At 37.2% G+C, this 16,039-nt stretch overlaps 1 protein-coding gene across 7 annotated transcripts in view; it reads left to right on the forward strand.

Moving 5' to 3' along the window:
- The first annotated feature begins 277 nt into the window (after positions 1-277).
- CD36 (CD36 molecule) overlaps positions 278-16,039 on the forward strand; it is a 35,472-nt gene continuing 19,710 nt past the window's right edge. For 2 of the 7 annotated variants that reach the window (XM_048301804.1, XM_048301799.1), the window contains exons 1-2: positions 9,535-9,652; positions 12,944-13,180. In XM_048301804.1, coding sequence (XP_048157761.1) covers positions 13,061-13,180 — 120 coding nt within the window. In that variant the 5' untranslated portion in view covers positions 9,535-9,652; positions 12,944-13,060. Of the gene's footprint in view, positions 387-9,533; positions 9,653-12,943; positions 13,181-16,039 lie in introns of those variants that run through there. The other 5 variants (XM_048301801.1, XM_048301803.1, XM_048301805.1 and 2 more) reach the window with 5 other exon arrangements.

A 16,039-nucleotide genomic window follows, 5' to 3' on the forward strand; every position in this document is an offset into this window, starting at 1 on the left:
CTTCATCCAGAGGGAGAAGAGAAACAGAAGAAAGAAGAAGGTATCAAGGGAAATTGGGGAAAAAGAAATGTGAATGCCAAGGAACAAGGACAGATTTGATGGAAAGCAGTAAATTCTGGAAGACTGGGGGAAAAATCTAGGGGATAATCCAAAGGGGGAGGAGACAGACTAGGGGAGATGCTTGGTAGAGGCGTGACTGCTGAGATGATAGGGTGGAAGGTGAGAGACATACACAGAGCTGGAGGAGGGAGGAGATTCTCGGAGAAGGAATCAGGGGTAAAAGGAAGCACATGTAGAAAGGAAGGCAGAAGTCTGGCAACAAGCTGGAGGTTGCAGCTGCGAAAGCCACACAGGAAGCAATCAACAGGACTCCAAGAAGACCAAAGGTAGAACAACAGCATTTACATAAGAGGATAGGTCAGAAAATATCTAGATTAATGCAAATTTCAGAAATATTTTTTTATTCCTACCTTTTTCTTGTCACTTGATTTTCTGCCTAACTTTAGAGAAGCAGAAATTTCTTAGAAAGCCAGGTTATGCCATGGAGTGCCCCTTGGGTTAATACATGTGGGAGTTTTATAGCTCCTGTCATAATGACTCACCTCCAGGGTCTTGATAATCCTCTGGCATAGCTTTTATTTTAATTATGAAAGCACTTGGCAGACTGGCTGATAACTGTTGATATTTGCTGTAACTTTTTCGAAGGAGGTCCTTTATAGGCTGTTCAAATAAAAAAAATACAGTGCTTAAAACTTAGTAATTTTAGAAAAGTATCTGCTTAAAACTTAATAATTTTAGAAAAGTATCATCCCTGCTCTGATAAAAGGATTTAGCAAAGATCCAAACAGACAGGCAGATGAGGCAATAGCACTGGCTCAGATGTTCATTTAGACAACCAAGTTCTGAACCAAAGCCTGTGGAAATTGTTAGAAAGAGTCCCATGAATTTGAGCAGCTGTGCTTTCAGCTGGGATCCCTCATCCTGACCTGTCTCTGTGCTTTGTGTAAATAAATATAAGCCCAAATCTGAAGAGCTATCTCTAATATGACACATACTACCTGGCTGCCAGTACTTTGTGGGGATTAATTGAGATTAGGCTGTGTTTGCAAAGAGTCACCACAAAGAGCAAACTCAATTAAACTTGTTCTGTATTGGCAACAGGGACCTGATGCATTCCCTCCAAGTGCTGGGCTGTTGCAGAGGCTACAGGGATCAGAGGCAAAGGCTGGTCCTGAAGGGGTTTATTAGATCTGGCCTTTCTTGTAAAGCATAAGTGTGAGAGGGTATTATCTTGGGCTCAGAGGTTTCATAATTCCTTATCACTTGAAATAGTTTAGGTAAAGGGAGTTTAAAAGGTCTGTGCAACTTTCTGCTTCTCTTTGTGGCTGATACAAGATCAGCTGTCTGGTTGGGCCCTGGGCTGCAGGGTTGCTTAGGGTTGCCACAGCAACTCTAATTTTCTGTAAATACAGAGGTAAGTTTGCAGGTCCTTCTGCACCTCTGCAGTTCTTTGCGGTGAGAGTTGTGAGAGCAGCTCTCCCTCCATACAGGTATGTGATCCTGCTCCTGGGCTAGGGGCAGATTCTGAGCCTACAGCTGGGTATTTTATATATTTCTTGTAAATGTATTATTGCATCCTATAACTTGCAAAATGCTCCTAATTGCTGGTTACTGAAAGCAAAGAGAGATGTCATTCAGCCTTTATTTCTTGACTGTTTATAAATCCAAGAAAAGTCCATTCACTAAAATTTGTAAAGACTAAATATACTGGTAGTCAAATTATTTCTCTTGCATATCTTGATAATGTATATATTGCTAATATTTCACTGTAATTGCAATTAAAATAAACATATTGTCTTGAGGTGACTTTATGATGTGTATCCCATATCGCTGCCCTATGCCCAGAAATTAATTCTTGTGCCTTTCCTTGCCTCTAAACTGGGCCTGAGAGGGGGAAGGAAAAACTGAGCAAAACTTTTTCAAAGCAGTTTGCAGCTTGTTCAAGGTCACACAGAGATAGCGACTTTTTTTTCCCAGCTGCAGCAGGGGAGCGAGGAAGCACCCAGCTTGCAGCTGCCCGGTCAGCTTTTGGCCAGTTGTTCAGCTTCTTTTTCTCCAGAGACTGAGAGTTGAACATTTTTTCCTTCCCTGGAATTTCTGATTCTCTCCCTTTTCTACTGGACCGCTCCAATATCAGAGCACATCAGGAGGACTTTCCACGGGGCACAGAGGGCCTGGCCCTGGGCCAAGCCCCAGCTCCGAGGAGACCAAAGGGAGGACTCTAACACTTTCCCAGTTTTTCCTCCACAGCGAGAGATTTTATTATATAGCATTATTTTCCTTTTCCCATGTGTTTGTTAAATAAATAGTTTTTATTTCCTTCACTTTCCTTTGAGGAAAATTTGTTTTTTCTCAAACCTGGTGGGGGAGGGATGGTGGTGACCTGCCTTCTCTCAGAGGATATATTTCTAAATTTGGCCAAACCAGCACACATATTGAAACTTTAACTGCAATGAATGTATTAATAATTTGCCTGTTAATCGTTGTATAAAAGCCTATTACATAAGCAAATACATGCATATGTTATACAAAATATAAGGAGATATACCAACTTTATGGCTGTATGCATTTACTAACTGTGATACAAAAGAACATATGAAAGATACTGTATTAATTATTAATTATGGGAATGGTATAATTATTAATTGGAGGAAAAAGCATATATTGCATTTCTGTGTAGTTTTAAAATTATAATTTATGTGCAATAAATATGCTGATGTAACATCAATTAATTTTTATATGGAAGTCCTGAAATCAACCCAATAAATAGCATAATCGTATGCTATTTTAATGATTTATTTTCTTGACCATTGACACAATAGCTATATTTATTCAGTGGGGTTCTTTTTAACTTGGCAAAAATATTCTACTCATAAAAAATGTGTAGTCTGTAGCTGCCTAGTTTTGGGGTTTTTTTTCTGTGCTCAAGTGAGACTTCAAAAGCATTTATATAATTGGCACAACCAGGAAAATGTAGGGGGTTTGGGTTAAATTTCTGTAATTTGGAACTACTTTTTTTTTTTTCCCCCTGTAACTGATAGTTATATGCATATTTCTGTAACATGTTTTCATCTGAAAGAATAATGCCGTATCTTAGGATCAAAAATTACATGATCTGAGAAGTTCAGGGTATCTATTAATTCCCTTGTTCATTTACTGTTAGTGCACAGAAATCGCTGCTAGTACTTTTTCAACTGCTCTGTTCTTCATAGGTGTTAATATTTCTCAATACACAGTGATATTACACAATTTTTCATAATCTCTTTAGATCTTCAGCTGCTGGCAAGGTATCTCCTGTGGTAATGGTAATTTTGTTTTTCAGTGTTGGGGTTTTGGTTTTTTTGGCAGTGTGTGAATTATGTTTGATTCTTTTATTGTTGTAATTAAGTATCTTCTCAAGAAAAATATGAGAAAAAGAAAAAAAATCTTTTTTCATCACAAAATAATTTTCCTCTATTCCAGCTACTGATTCTGATTCCCAAAGTGAGGTTGGCATCTGCCCAAAGGACATGGTGTAGCTTCAGGAAAGCTTTCTTCTTGTGCTGGCCTGATGAAGAGCAGGGTTTTTCCTCGCAGTAGGCTGATGGTTTGGCTTTGGTGTTTGAGGCTGGACTGAAGCCCCAGGGAAGATCTTCTGTACGTTGTTCAGACCTAGGACATATCTCCAGGTCTGGAACGTGTAAACTGAAAGATAAAGGTGTCAGTCATTTGGCAGGTCTTCAATACTTGAGAAGTCACCAAGAAGTTGACCTAAAACTTAGGTATTCACAATTGGAAAAATCCCCAGTGTGTATGTTGTTCTTAATTATTACAGAGACAAAATTAAAGTGTAGCTGGTAGGCAAAAAACTAACATAAGGACTACCCAGTCATTCTTCAAAACCACTGACACTGGCTAGGATGATTCATTGTGGCTGTTTCTCAACCAGGTATTGCACTAGTGAAAGATTTTAGAATTACTCCATTATTCTGTGACTTCTGATCTAAGGTGAAGAGTTTTGCAAGAAGTGGAATATATCCAAGTAGGGACAAGATTTATTAAATTTCTCCTGACTTTCAGAAGATGTTTGCTTTAAAGTTTTCATGTCCTACCATTGGAACCTCCTCTCTGTGCTCTCCTTGTGAAGTCTAAGACAAATATTTTGTCAACAGAGTTGCCTCATCATATTTCAGGGCCTGCCCCACTCTCCTGCTACACCAGGGGAGTAGCAAAGATTGTGAGGAAGAATCTGCTACTGCAGGACACCCAAGATAAGAAGAAATTAAGAAAGGCAGCCTGACAATAATAGAATTGTAAACACTGATGACCACCAGGCCATCCAAGATAAGAAGCCAGCTCAGTACAACTCAGAACTAGTCAAATACTAAACACTGAATATATTAGAAAAGCAGAACATATAAAAAGAGTCCTTATCTTTTTCTACTTGGTGTGATAGCTTTGTGGATTCACCACCCACTGCCCATCTTTGTGCAAATATGAAATAACAAAGCCATTGGCTCTGTGTGTGTTTGGCTCACTGGATACTGGGTGATGAATCCCAATTTTTGGGACATCACTTAGATCAGTGAGAAATGTCTCTAGCATTAGTAGACCAACCCAGCCCTTTCAGTAAGAGATTTTCATAGCGCTTCACTGTTCCAGACTCACTTGAAGCCTATGTTACAATATTACAGTTTCTGTATTGGATTCTGTTGGCTACTAAGTTCCTTCCTGTCTATATTCTGAGTTACTCTCACGTGAACTCACAGGAGTGGAAGAATCAGAATCTGCTCTGTCCCTGCTGCTCTTAGGCTTTCTTCACCTAGTCTCCCTGCTAAAATCACTTGGAGACAAATTTTAAAAGTGATTTTGAGGACTGAGAAAGGCAGCAGTTTATGCATGCCACAATCAGTGAAGAGCTCAGAAGCAGTATTTCCAGGGAAAAAGCCCTGAAGCAATTGCTGGGTTTTCTATCACGCATTTTCCCCTTAAAGAACCTCGTAACAGTTTGACAGAGGAACTCATCAGTGACAGGAGCCAAATATATCACACTGTTTCCACTGTGCTGCTGCCAAGCTGGCATGAGCCACTGGTATTTTAGGATGTTTTTTCATATCGTCAGGACACACTGAGAACCACAAGGGACAGCACCTTTGGTCCTAACACTTTACAGAGCTGGGAAAGCTACAGCTGGCAGTCTCTAGTGGGTAATGAAGGAGCTACACAGCAGTTTGGAAAGAGTCTTCCAAACTCATGTGAAGAGAAATAAATTATTAATGCATGTTGGGGAGGGTATTTTTTCAGGAGGTTGAAAAATGCTTGATATGAGTGGTTGCAGTATGACTCAGGGCATGCACTGGCAAGCCTTGAAGGCCAACACACCTGCAGTAAAATCTGTGATGTGAGCTGGGAAAAAAAATGCTATACCATGTCTGCAATCTTTGTCCAAACTTTCCATTAATGCCAGGTGGTAAATATCTTGAAGTTTTCTTCTTGAATTTTCTATTTGTTTCACAACTTGTTTGCATTTACCAGAACCCTCCTGTATAGCTGTTCAGGTACCCTCAATACCCTCCACTGATGTGGAGAGGAAATGACAGACGTTTTTGGGGAGATTGAGTGGAATTGTTCTAACGTTAACCTTCTCATCATTAGATACCTATCCATTGTTTAAATGCTTTGCAGTTAAAGGGGAGACATCAGTACCTCTAAAAGATATCCACTCCTTGGAATTGTTCAAAAATAAGTAGCAGTAGCACTTTGTGATATATGGTTTAGTAAACATGGTGGTGCTTGATGGTGCTTGGACTTGATGATCTTGGAGGTCTTTTCCAACCCTAATAATTGTATGATTCTATATATTCTTGCCTAAGATAAGATTTAAAGTACTTGGGATGAGTTGTGTTCATTCCTCTCTAGGGAGAGGAAAGGAAACCAATTTGTTTCCCTTAGGCCAGATGCCTGCTTTTAGCTGGATAATTTTACTGTTAACAAATATTTGTAATTAACTTAAACAAGAAAAAGAAATTAACCTATGCCTTTCTTTATTTTAGAACCTTATAGATAAGATAGTAAAAGGAAAACTGAAACAGCTAAAATATCTTTGTGCTTCCTTCTTTTTTTTGTGAGGTGACCTGACCTATAAAACTCTGTTGTGTCCTGTGACTTTTGGAAAATAAGGTGGTACAACATAGCAGTCGCTGTGAGAATAGACAAGATAGAAAGAGTGAACATTAAATTCAGGAGCAATATTTGGTTTGTATTATTATTTTATACTGTGTGTTGTATATTCATGTACTTTATGTGCAATATCTGAAGATAGGCCATGTTCACTCTAGGAGGGCCTTTTGTGCATTGGAAGGTGAAGTAAATTGTTGAAGCTGGTCTGAGTGGATGGTTCACATGCTGCTTCTCAGGTAATATGTGATGATGTGATACACAGAAGGTTTTAATAGCCTTAGGAAATCAAATTAACTTTCATGAATAAAAAATTTCTTTCCCTGTAAAGTAATACCTCATAGTATCTCCAGTACACACAGAGAGGCAGAAGTCTCACCCAACTGGTGGCATATTGCACTTTTTTTTTTTCTTCTCTAGATGATTCATTTGAACCATTCTCCTCCTCAGTAGATCTAAGTGCACATGGGTGAATATGAGTGTGTTGAATCAGAAAGAGCTTATTGGGGGCAGAAGCCATGGGTTCTTTTTGTTTTTCTCTGTGTGTATGGTTGTTTTTTTTTTTTTTTTGAGGGGGGCAGGTTTAATGATTTAATCTTTCACTACTGAGCAAGGTACAACCCTTCCTGTGAGACTTTTCCACTTCCTATGAAGAAGCCAGAGGGTCACTAAGTGCTAATAGGCTTTCAGTAGGACAATAGAAGCCACATAAGATGATGCTAATAGAATAACCTGGATAAGCAATAAATTTCTGCTTTTATTTACTATGGAAAGGAGGTAAAAATAATTCCTCCCATCTTCATCTTAAAACCAGGGAGAGTACACAAAAGCTTCTAGAAAATCACGTTTGGGATGCTGAGAATATTAACCTCATCTTTTGCCCCAGGGGTCGGCACTTTGCCTAACGACTAGAAAGTAGATTTTGTTGGGGTTTTTTTAACCAATGTCCTTAAAAAGTTCAGAGGGTGCAAAAGCACAGACAGAACTTTCCTGGAGCTTTCTAATTTGCTTTCTAATGTCATCTAACATATGCTAACACCTCCACACCTGGAAAAGAATTAATGTTAACACTAGTTTTTATAAGCTTCATGATAGGCAGTTGAAGAAAAATTCTGAGTGCAATAACTGTGGAAACACAGGAATATAAACTCATGCTGTGCTATACTGTACAGCAAAGAATTTCCACAGGAATGTGGGAATGTTTATGTAATCATCTTGAAGGTTCAAATTATATGTACCATAAAGGTATGTCATACTGTGATGGAATGGATCTTAATATTAAAAAAAAAAAAAAAAAAAAAGAAAGGGAGACATAACCTATTTAGGAATTTCAGGACTTACAGGAGAGCACCACAAAGAAAATGTTTTCCAAAAGGCCTCACTATAAGACATCTATACAAGCCACAAATAACACTCATTTCTTCATCATTTTCTTGTCAGTAGTATGTTTACTTCAGAAAATGTATGTGGACTTCATTTGGAAAAAACAACAGCATTTCTCTTTTTCTGCTTCCTGCAGTTTTCTCTGTCTTCATGAAGCATGTGAGTGTCCTTTACCCTATTTCTCCTTTTTGACAACTTTTCCTTGTGGGGCAGTTTGTCTGTTGTTGCACCACTGGGGACTCCGATGAAGCACACAGTTGTTTGTTTTGTGTGTCCTTCCTCTGTTGCTGTGTGTCTCTGCTTTCTCCTCTGCAACCTCTGAACTCTGATATGAAGCCAAAGAACACAGAACCATTAATACTTATGGTTTGTTTTGGTTTTTTTTAAGAAACGGAAATAACTGACATCCAAAGCTTCTCTCTCAGCTTCCTGTCCTTTTAGCTGGTTTCTGTAGTTGATCCAGGCAGTCCTCATTTCATTGCCAAGCACTGCTGCTAGAAGAGATATTTGCTCATACAGGATGATAGTGGGATATTGTAAGTCATAACATCAGGTAGTACAACTCAGCATGTATATGTTGAAAACTGAACACCATTAATTGACATTAGCCTATCCCAGCAAAAATCCCCAGAAGAAATTTTCCTCATGAAGGGTGCACACTGACTCCCACACACTGCAGACAGAGAAAATGAGCATGGTAGGGAACACCTCCAGAGGCAGCAGTGAAGGAGGATCCCAAACAAGAGCATCCTTTGGAGACGTAATAGGAGGACATGTCCAATAGAAAGAATTAATGACAATATTCATACAAGTAGTCCATGGCAAGCACAGTGTGGAGGACTGCTTAACTTTCAGCAGTTAAACATCCCACTTTAACTAGAAAGTAGGGGAAAACAAAGTTTCTGCACTTTTCAAGGATGAGAAGCTGGAGATGTTCAGGCTCACAAACTTGCTCTGTCAGCAAGGCTTGTACTGAAAACTGCCCAGAAGGTTGTTTTCAAAAGGCCAGGCTCACTTTCAGTCTTGCCTTCACTACTAGAATATAAAAAACTCAAATTCATTAATTTTCATCCACCTTAGATTTACTTAGCAGAAATAGATTAGAAAAAGACAGGATTCTTCCACAGGAGCTAAACTTCCAAATAGAGCAACATAAAAGAACAGCAAACAGTCAAAACACATAGAAAATACTAAACCTGTGAATTGCAAACTATTCAGTTGTGTACTACGAAAGTCTGGACCTAATAATCTATTTTTAGGAATATTTTCTCTCCCATAATTAAGCCAAATAAAAGTCACTTCCTCTTGCTGCTGCCAGAAGAATCTTTTTAAACAATCCATTCATTGAATTCACCTGAGATAAAGAGGTATTTATAAAATATTTCTTCAAAAGCTTGCCAAACTGTTTAATGTATAGTAGTAGACACTCTGATGGAGTAACACATTGGGTGACAGAGATGTCAGTGTAAAAATAAATGATTTTTATATACGTTCAGAAAAAGAAGCTTCTGGGATGACCTTCATTGAAATTCCAGTAAAATAGAAGGAGCCCTAGCACTTAGCAAGGAAATCTGTAATTGCAATCTGATACCTGAAAAAGAATCCCTTTGAAAAATATTCTGAAATTTCCTTTTTTTTTTTTACTTGAAAATAAACTATCATGATGTGTAAAATGAAAATAAGCAGATATGAAAGAAGTGACCAGTTACCAAATAAGTAAGTTACCCTTTTGTCTCCTTGACCTTTGACTCACTTGGATCAAAATTTGATAAAGATTGCAGTTGCTAAGTATATTACCACGAGATGCAGGCTGTGGCTTTTAGTCAGTCTGTAAAAATAACCCCCTCCCCAAGCAGCACTAGAACTTTACTTTTTTTTCTGGCAAAAAGATAAAGAGGGAACTGACGTCTCGTGGAATATATAAACACTCCCTTGCAGTTCACAGTTTATGTGCTTGGTGGGAGATGTAGCTGCTTGTCTGCTGGTAACTTGATGCAAGTCATGTGCTAAGTACTTGTATGTTCAGCTGAGAAATCAGTTGCCCTTATTCAAGGTGAGTCATATGATACAACATTTAAAATCAGAGGTTTTTCCTCAGGAATACTTACAAGATCAGTTGGGTGGAAGATATTGAAAATATTTATTTTTAATGCAAAATGAAATGGAAGGATTTTACAAAGCTGCTGGCGAGAAAAGTGACATTTTATGTGGATTAGTGAAATTCTTTGTTACTATGATAACGGTGTTTTATGTTCAGTATTGCTGGCTTTCCCAATTGCATTCGGTCTTTTGATATTTAATATTTTTGAAAATACAGTTCTGGAGTCACATGAATTTATAAGGAATGCATTTTTAAAAGTCATTTTTCTGGCATTTATTATTGCAATTGAAAATCTTGAAACTATAATTTAAAAGAACATCAAATATATAATGAGATTATTTGTATTTTATAAGGACTTGCTTTAAGCTGACATGGACAGAAGTCTAAGTTAAGTAGTAAAAGAATTTAATAACATTTTGCATCTCTCCTCCTATACAGTTGCTTATAATTGTCTTTCAGAGATTTGAATGGACCATTTTCATTGTTATTAATTAATATTCTGTTAAGGACCTTTGAAAAAAAATTAAGAAGTACATACCCAACACTCTAGAATGGGGTGAATAATCTTATTAATCCTGCAGTCAAATATAAATTTAAATGATACTATAGCCTCATAGACCATATCGAATGTTGTTATGGCACTTTCTATTCTGTTTAAGGTATATAATTTTCACTTGAATATAAATTCCCAGAAAGTGCATTCTTACTGGAAATTTCTACCCTAATCTTCATAATTTAAATTCTGTTGTGACAGATGAGAATAGCATGTTGACTTCTATGTGAAATTGAGTGTTATGGTGTGAGTACTCTTCATTGCAGTTGTGTAATGGATAATTTGAATTGCATAAATTGGGATGTCTAGACTTCTATTACATTATGTTTGGTGGGAGAAGGGTGAATATTTTTCAATTCTTAGAAGCTTGGAATAGACACAAGTTGCTAGCAGTCCCTTGCTTTCTAGCTGTTTATCCCTAGTGCTCATGAGAGATGACTAGTCTGCCTAAAACAAAATGAAATCATTGAAAAGACTTGTAGAAACTTAGATGGAAATGTATTTTGGTGGAAAGTGTATTACTGTTGAATTTGAAAAGCTTCAGTATGTAAGTTAAGAAAAAAAGTCTGATGATATCGAAAAGATCGCCTTAAACACTTCTGAAAGAACTAATCTTAATTTTAAATTTTAAAATGTGTGTTTCCACACTGGAAAAAAAAAATCTGCTGGTATTGGGGGGAAAATCAAGTGGAAATAAATCAAATTCTGAAAAGTACCTATTTGACAATGTCTACTTTTCCTTAGATTTGCTACAATGTGTAACAGCAATCAGATTTTCAAATCCCCACACCGCCTACCCAATTAGTTGCCTTTTACTGTTCTGTCTTTGCCAAACTAAAGGTCCTGATCTCAGCATAGCTACAATGATATGAGATTTGGTCCTAGTGATTTTCACTTAAAAGTTCTTCAAGTCTAATAAATTTCTAACTTAAATTTGCTTTGAAATTTGTGGTTAAACACATTATGCATCCATCCACTACATCAAAAAGCCTTTAATGGCCTTGGAGTGGGAACCACATGGAGTGATCTGGTGGCACGTGGATGGACAGGCTGACTTTTGTAGTAAGGATATTTTTACAAGATTGCACAGTCTTTTGGTCGTTCAGCTTGAAAATATCCAAGGAGAAATTCTTAACATACCATACAATCTCAAACGTACAGAAATAGACAAGGCAAGGGAGCCATAACCTGCTGCTAGTGCAAGAGCAGGCAGGAGGTGGGTTTCCAGTGCAGTTAAAGGGAGATGTCTGGTACCAGGTAAAGATGTGACATAATTGTGAGTTTGGCATGACAAGGGAGGACACTTCACTGGCCTGCTGACCATGGTACCTAATCTGTTAGGGCATGCTGTATGTCCTTTTTGTGATAAAAGGATCACATTACTGATTATGAAAACAGAGCACACATTATTCCTATACCTGCTTTACTACTCAGAAATTCATGAAGTCCTTTAAGTTCTTTAGTCCTCATAAGCAAACTGGTTGAGTTCTTCCTCCACTTCATTTTTCTGTTTTTCTTCTCTCTGTGTTTGGCCTTGAATGTGTAATTAAATCTTAACTAATACCTCTTTAAATTGATTTAGAGATGTTCACAACATGTTAACAAACAGAAATTGGTAAGAATAAAAAAAACATGAACATCTAAAATAGAAAAGAACAGATTTTCTATTAACTGGAGCAAACCAAATAACCAACTTGCAAATTCTGTGGATGTGATTAATTCATGACTAAGAATAAATTGCAAATTGGGCAACTCTTTGTCTCAATTATTCATAAACAATAAAAAATCACAAAAAAAAATTACTGGGAGCTGGCATTTTACCACTTCAGCACTGGTGTCATTCTGATTTTCTTTATAACCCCTTTCACTAGGGGCCAGTTTGTAAGGAACATTAACACATATTACTAGCAACTCTTCCATTGAGTAATCACAGACATTTTTCTTCTGAGACTGAATAATCTTGAAATTTTAGGTATTACATCTTTCAAAAATCAAGTCCTAGTCTTGCTTTAAAAACTCTGATGTCCTGGGATTGATGAAATTAGCTGGTGGCAAGATTGCTGCTCTAGAGGGAAAATCCAGTTGTGCCTTTGCCATGAAGTTGCTGAAACAAAGTTTTATCCCTTCAGTGAGGACCATGGACTGATAGAGATCTGGAAAGAGGTTTCTTGTGGGTGCCTCCCTTTAGAGGCTGGCTTTCCCACTGAGGTGCTGATGGGCCTTGAGGACTTTTTAACTAGCATTAGGCAGAAACAGCCAGGGGAGCTCATGCCAGGGGAGTGCAACTCCTGCTTTCGCCTGAAGCGGGAGCCACGGGCGTGGCAGGCTGAGATAAAAGCAGAGCTATCTATAGCCTCTTTCTTTGGCAGAGGGAAATTTAAAGATGATCAGGAAGATTGCCATATGAATAGTAACAATGTCTGCTTGCCCTAATGCAACGCAGCCAAAAAAAAAAAAAAAAAAAAAAGACTGAAAAAAACTGATCAGTCTGTTTAGGCAAGTGGAATGAAGAAAGATAATCACACGTAATAAGCAATTACCTTGCCAAAAGTACCTGCAATTTTTTTTTTTTTTTTTGCCAGTGGCAGGTCTCTGGCTGGCTGTTTTTGACTTGCTGTCTTCCTACCTGCTTCATGTCATGTACTTTGCACTTTGGAATTTGATTTTTGTTCACTCTCTGCTTATATTAGCAGCTTCTCTGAGGAAGATCAGTGAGCCTGTTGGGACCAAGAAGTGAGGAAGAACCATCAAGCCTTACAGCAAGAATATTTGTAAGCTGTTTACCAGTACCCTAACAAAAAAGAGGAATGGGCTGTGACACAAACTGTGGGCTCCTCACTGGGGCCATAATCGGTGCTGTACTGGCTGTCCTCGGAGGAGTTCTAATACCAGTTGGAGATAATCTTATAGGCAAAGCAGTAAAAAAGGTACTTTTTTTTTTTCCCCCCCAGGGAATATGGTTTGTGGTTATTGAATAGTCATTATTTCTAAATCTTATGTTCAGATTCTGTTTTTGTCTTTTTTTTTTTTTCTTAATTAAATATAGTTTTTATAATAGATGTGATCCAAAATTCCCTGGGAATATATGCAACAGCAAAATTTTTAAAAATATATTAATTATATTGCCACTTGTTTGCTCTCTCTTGTGCTTCACATTACAAGCTAAAATATTGTTTTCAGTATGTAATTTAGAAGTAAGTGGGTTTTATTTTTATTATATTTCTGATTGTTTCTGATTCCTTTATATTTGCCTTTTATTTTGTTTTGATTTTTTTTCCATACTTTGGTACTCACTCCATGCACTTATATTTATGTACTGCAAATAATCTAAACAATCTTCTGCTGCAGAATGTAATCCTACACTCATGTATTCAGTTCACATTCTGTGATTGTATGATCCAGGTCAATGTTCTCCACATGATTGGAGGATCTAATAAAACACATCTCCTCATTTTGAGTGTGAAGATTAATTGAAGTAGAACGTTTTAGACCTGGCAGACATGGGGTTTTTTTCTGCATTTTAGATTATTTTCTGTCCCTAAAATCCAGATTTTTCTGTAAAGAAAACAGAAAAAAAGTACTTCGTTAGATCTTTGGTGGAAAGGGTGTACAAAGCCCTGGCGTGTCCACTATGGTGACATGAAGCCTCCTTGGGGTCACTGCAGCCAAGGCTGGTTCTCTGACAGTTAAAAATCTGAAAATCTTAACTATTGCTTAGTCCTGCTGTTGATCTGCTGTGGTGCTGGAGACTGTGGACATCTTGGAGACACATTATCCAAAGGTTCCTCTGGAAGAGTAGCCTTAGCTCAATAGCTGTTGAAGTCAGTTGAGGAGGTGGCTACATGAACTGTCAGGAAATGCTGAACTGTATGTTGAGGCCCTGCCTAGATTATAGTATCACTTTTTTTAAAAAAATGAAAAAAATGGCTTCTATATAATATTTTCAGGTAACCCAATGAAAACCAAGCTGTAGAGGAATTTTCCAATTGTAATTGTATTTTTCAAGAATTTTTAAGGTTTATAGAGAATAAAAAACCATCTCACTAGATAATGTCTCAACCACATTGCAACGTTTTACAAAAAAGTCACAGTCTCTGTATTTGCAAACAGTTGTAATTGTTTGCCGTGTTGAGGAAATGCTTTCTAGAAAGCACATAAATTTAAAAATTTATCTCTCCTTATATTGAATACTTACTTTAAGTTAACCCCAAGTGTTGTGTCATACCATTAAGTATTTTGAAAGCAAATTATAAATACTGGCAGTGTTATGTGTTCATCCATTTACTAACAATAATGAACCAGTTATGCAGCATGGTTTGCAGATGTCTACATATTCAATTATACCTGCATGAGTCTATAGTGGTAAATCCTTTAGAGGGAGTAATTTTCCCTCAACCACTTTTTAATTTTCTGCATTGTGATCATGTTTCAGATGCTTGTACCTATTTCAAGGCAGCTTGTTTGATGTCTATTTAAAAAAAAAAAATTGTACCAGTAATTACATAAAACATAAAAGAGTAAATTTGTAAAGGCTTTATTTACTTAATCAAATGGGTATGTTTTTTCCTAAGCACAAGTCATACCAGACTATTGTCTTTCTATTTAGCATGCTGACTTTTCAGTGACACCACAAGACTCTTGAGACAATTCCTTTTCAGACAAGATGTGCCCACGTACAACAGCTGAAATATGTAATTAGTTAAACAGATGCTCCAGAGGGACTTGTATTTAACTAATTCTGATTTTACTGTCTTGATGAAAGGTCTGTTAAGAAAAACAAATTTGCTATTCATTGCATTTATATTTAAGATAAATATAGAGCTGACTGCAAAGGAAACAGGTCTTCCAAACAGAAAGTGCTCAAAATACTTTTTTTTCTGAAATATTTCATTTTTGGAAATGTAATTTCTACAGAAAATCTTTGGTAGAAACAGATCAGTTTCAATGACAAATTGGTTTGCCATTTCTCAAGAACGGTGACCCTAGGACAGGAAAAAAGCAGAGTGCGATGTTCTTTCAGATATGACCTGTAGGCATTCATATGGAACAGCCTGCCTAGGGAAGTGGTGTAGTCACCAGCCTTGGAAGTGTTCAAAAAATTAGTAAATATGGCACTTCAAGATATGGTTTAGTGAGCATTGCAGTTAAAGGTTGGACTGGATGATCTTGGAGGTCTTTTCCAAACTTATCAAATCTATCTTATTTCAATTTTACTTACATGAGGCAAAATCTAAACTTGGGTCCTCACCCCCTGGGTGAAAACAAAGCTCAAAATTCCATTATTTTTAATGAAAGGTAAAAGCTGTTTCTGATACGACCAGTAAAGGCAAAATCTTGTCTTAAATTCTTCACAGTCAAAGCTTGAAAAAAGGCCCCTAGTTTTTCCTCTGGCTATCCTATCTCAGAATAAATTCCAGTTCTTTGCAGGGTAGTAGGACCAATTCTGTATTTTTGACAGAAATGAAAGTTGTTATCAAGTGTTATTGCTGGTTTAGAATAACAAATGTTGAATAATTTTTGGACATTTCATATAATACCAAGACAAATTGTCCTAAATTAACTTGTTATCAAAGTCTAGTCAAATAGCATTACTGTTACTCTCAAGCAAGTCAAGATAAACTTCTTAGCAACTACCAATGAATTGGTGGAACTTTAATTTCAAAAATCGATGCTATCAATAGTTCTTTTTGTCCTTTCCTGCTTGCAGCAGAAGCCTAAATGTGCTTCTCTTAAGCTTCCCTTAACCACCCATCTTTACACTTTACCAGCCTCATTTCTCCTTTATT

This window comes from Corvus hawaiiensis, chromosome 4 (assembly GCF_020740725.1).
Source record: "Corvus hawaiiensis isolate bCorHaw1 chromosome 4, bCorHaw1.pri.cur, whole genome shotgun sequence".
Lineage (NCBI taxonomy): Eukaryota > Metazoa > Chordata > Aves > Passeriformes > Corvidae > Corvus > Corvus hawaiiensis.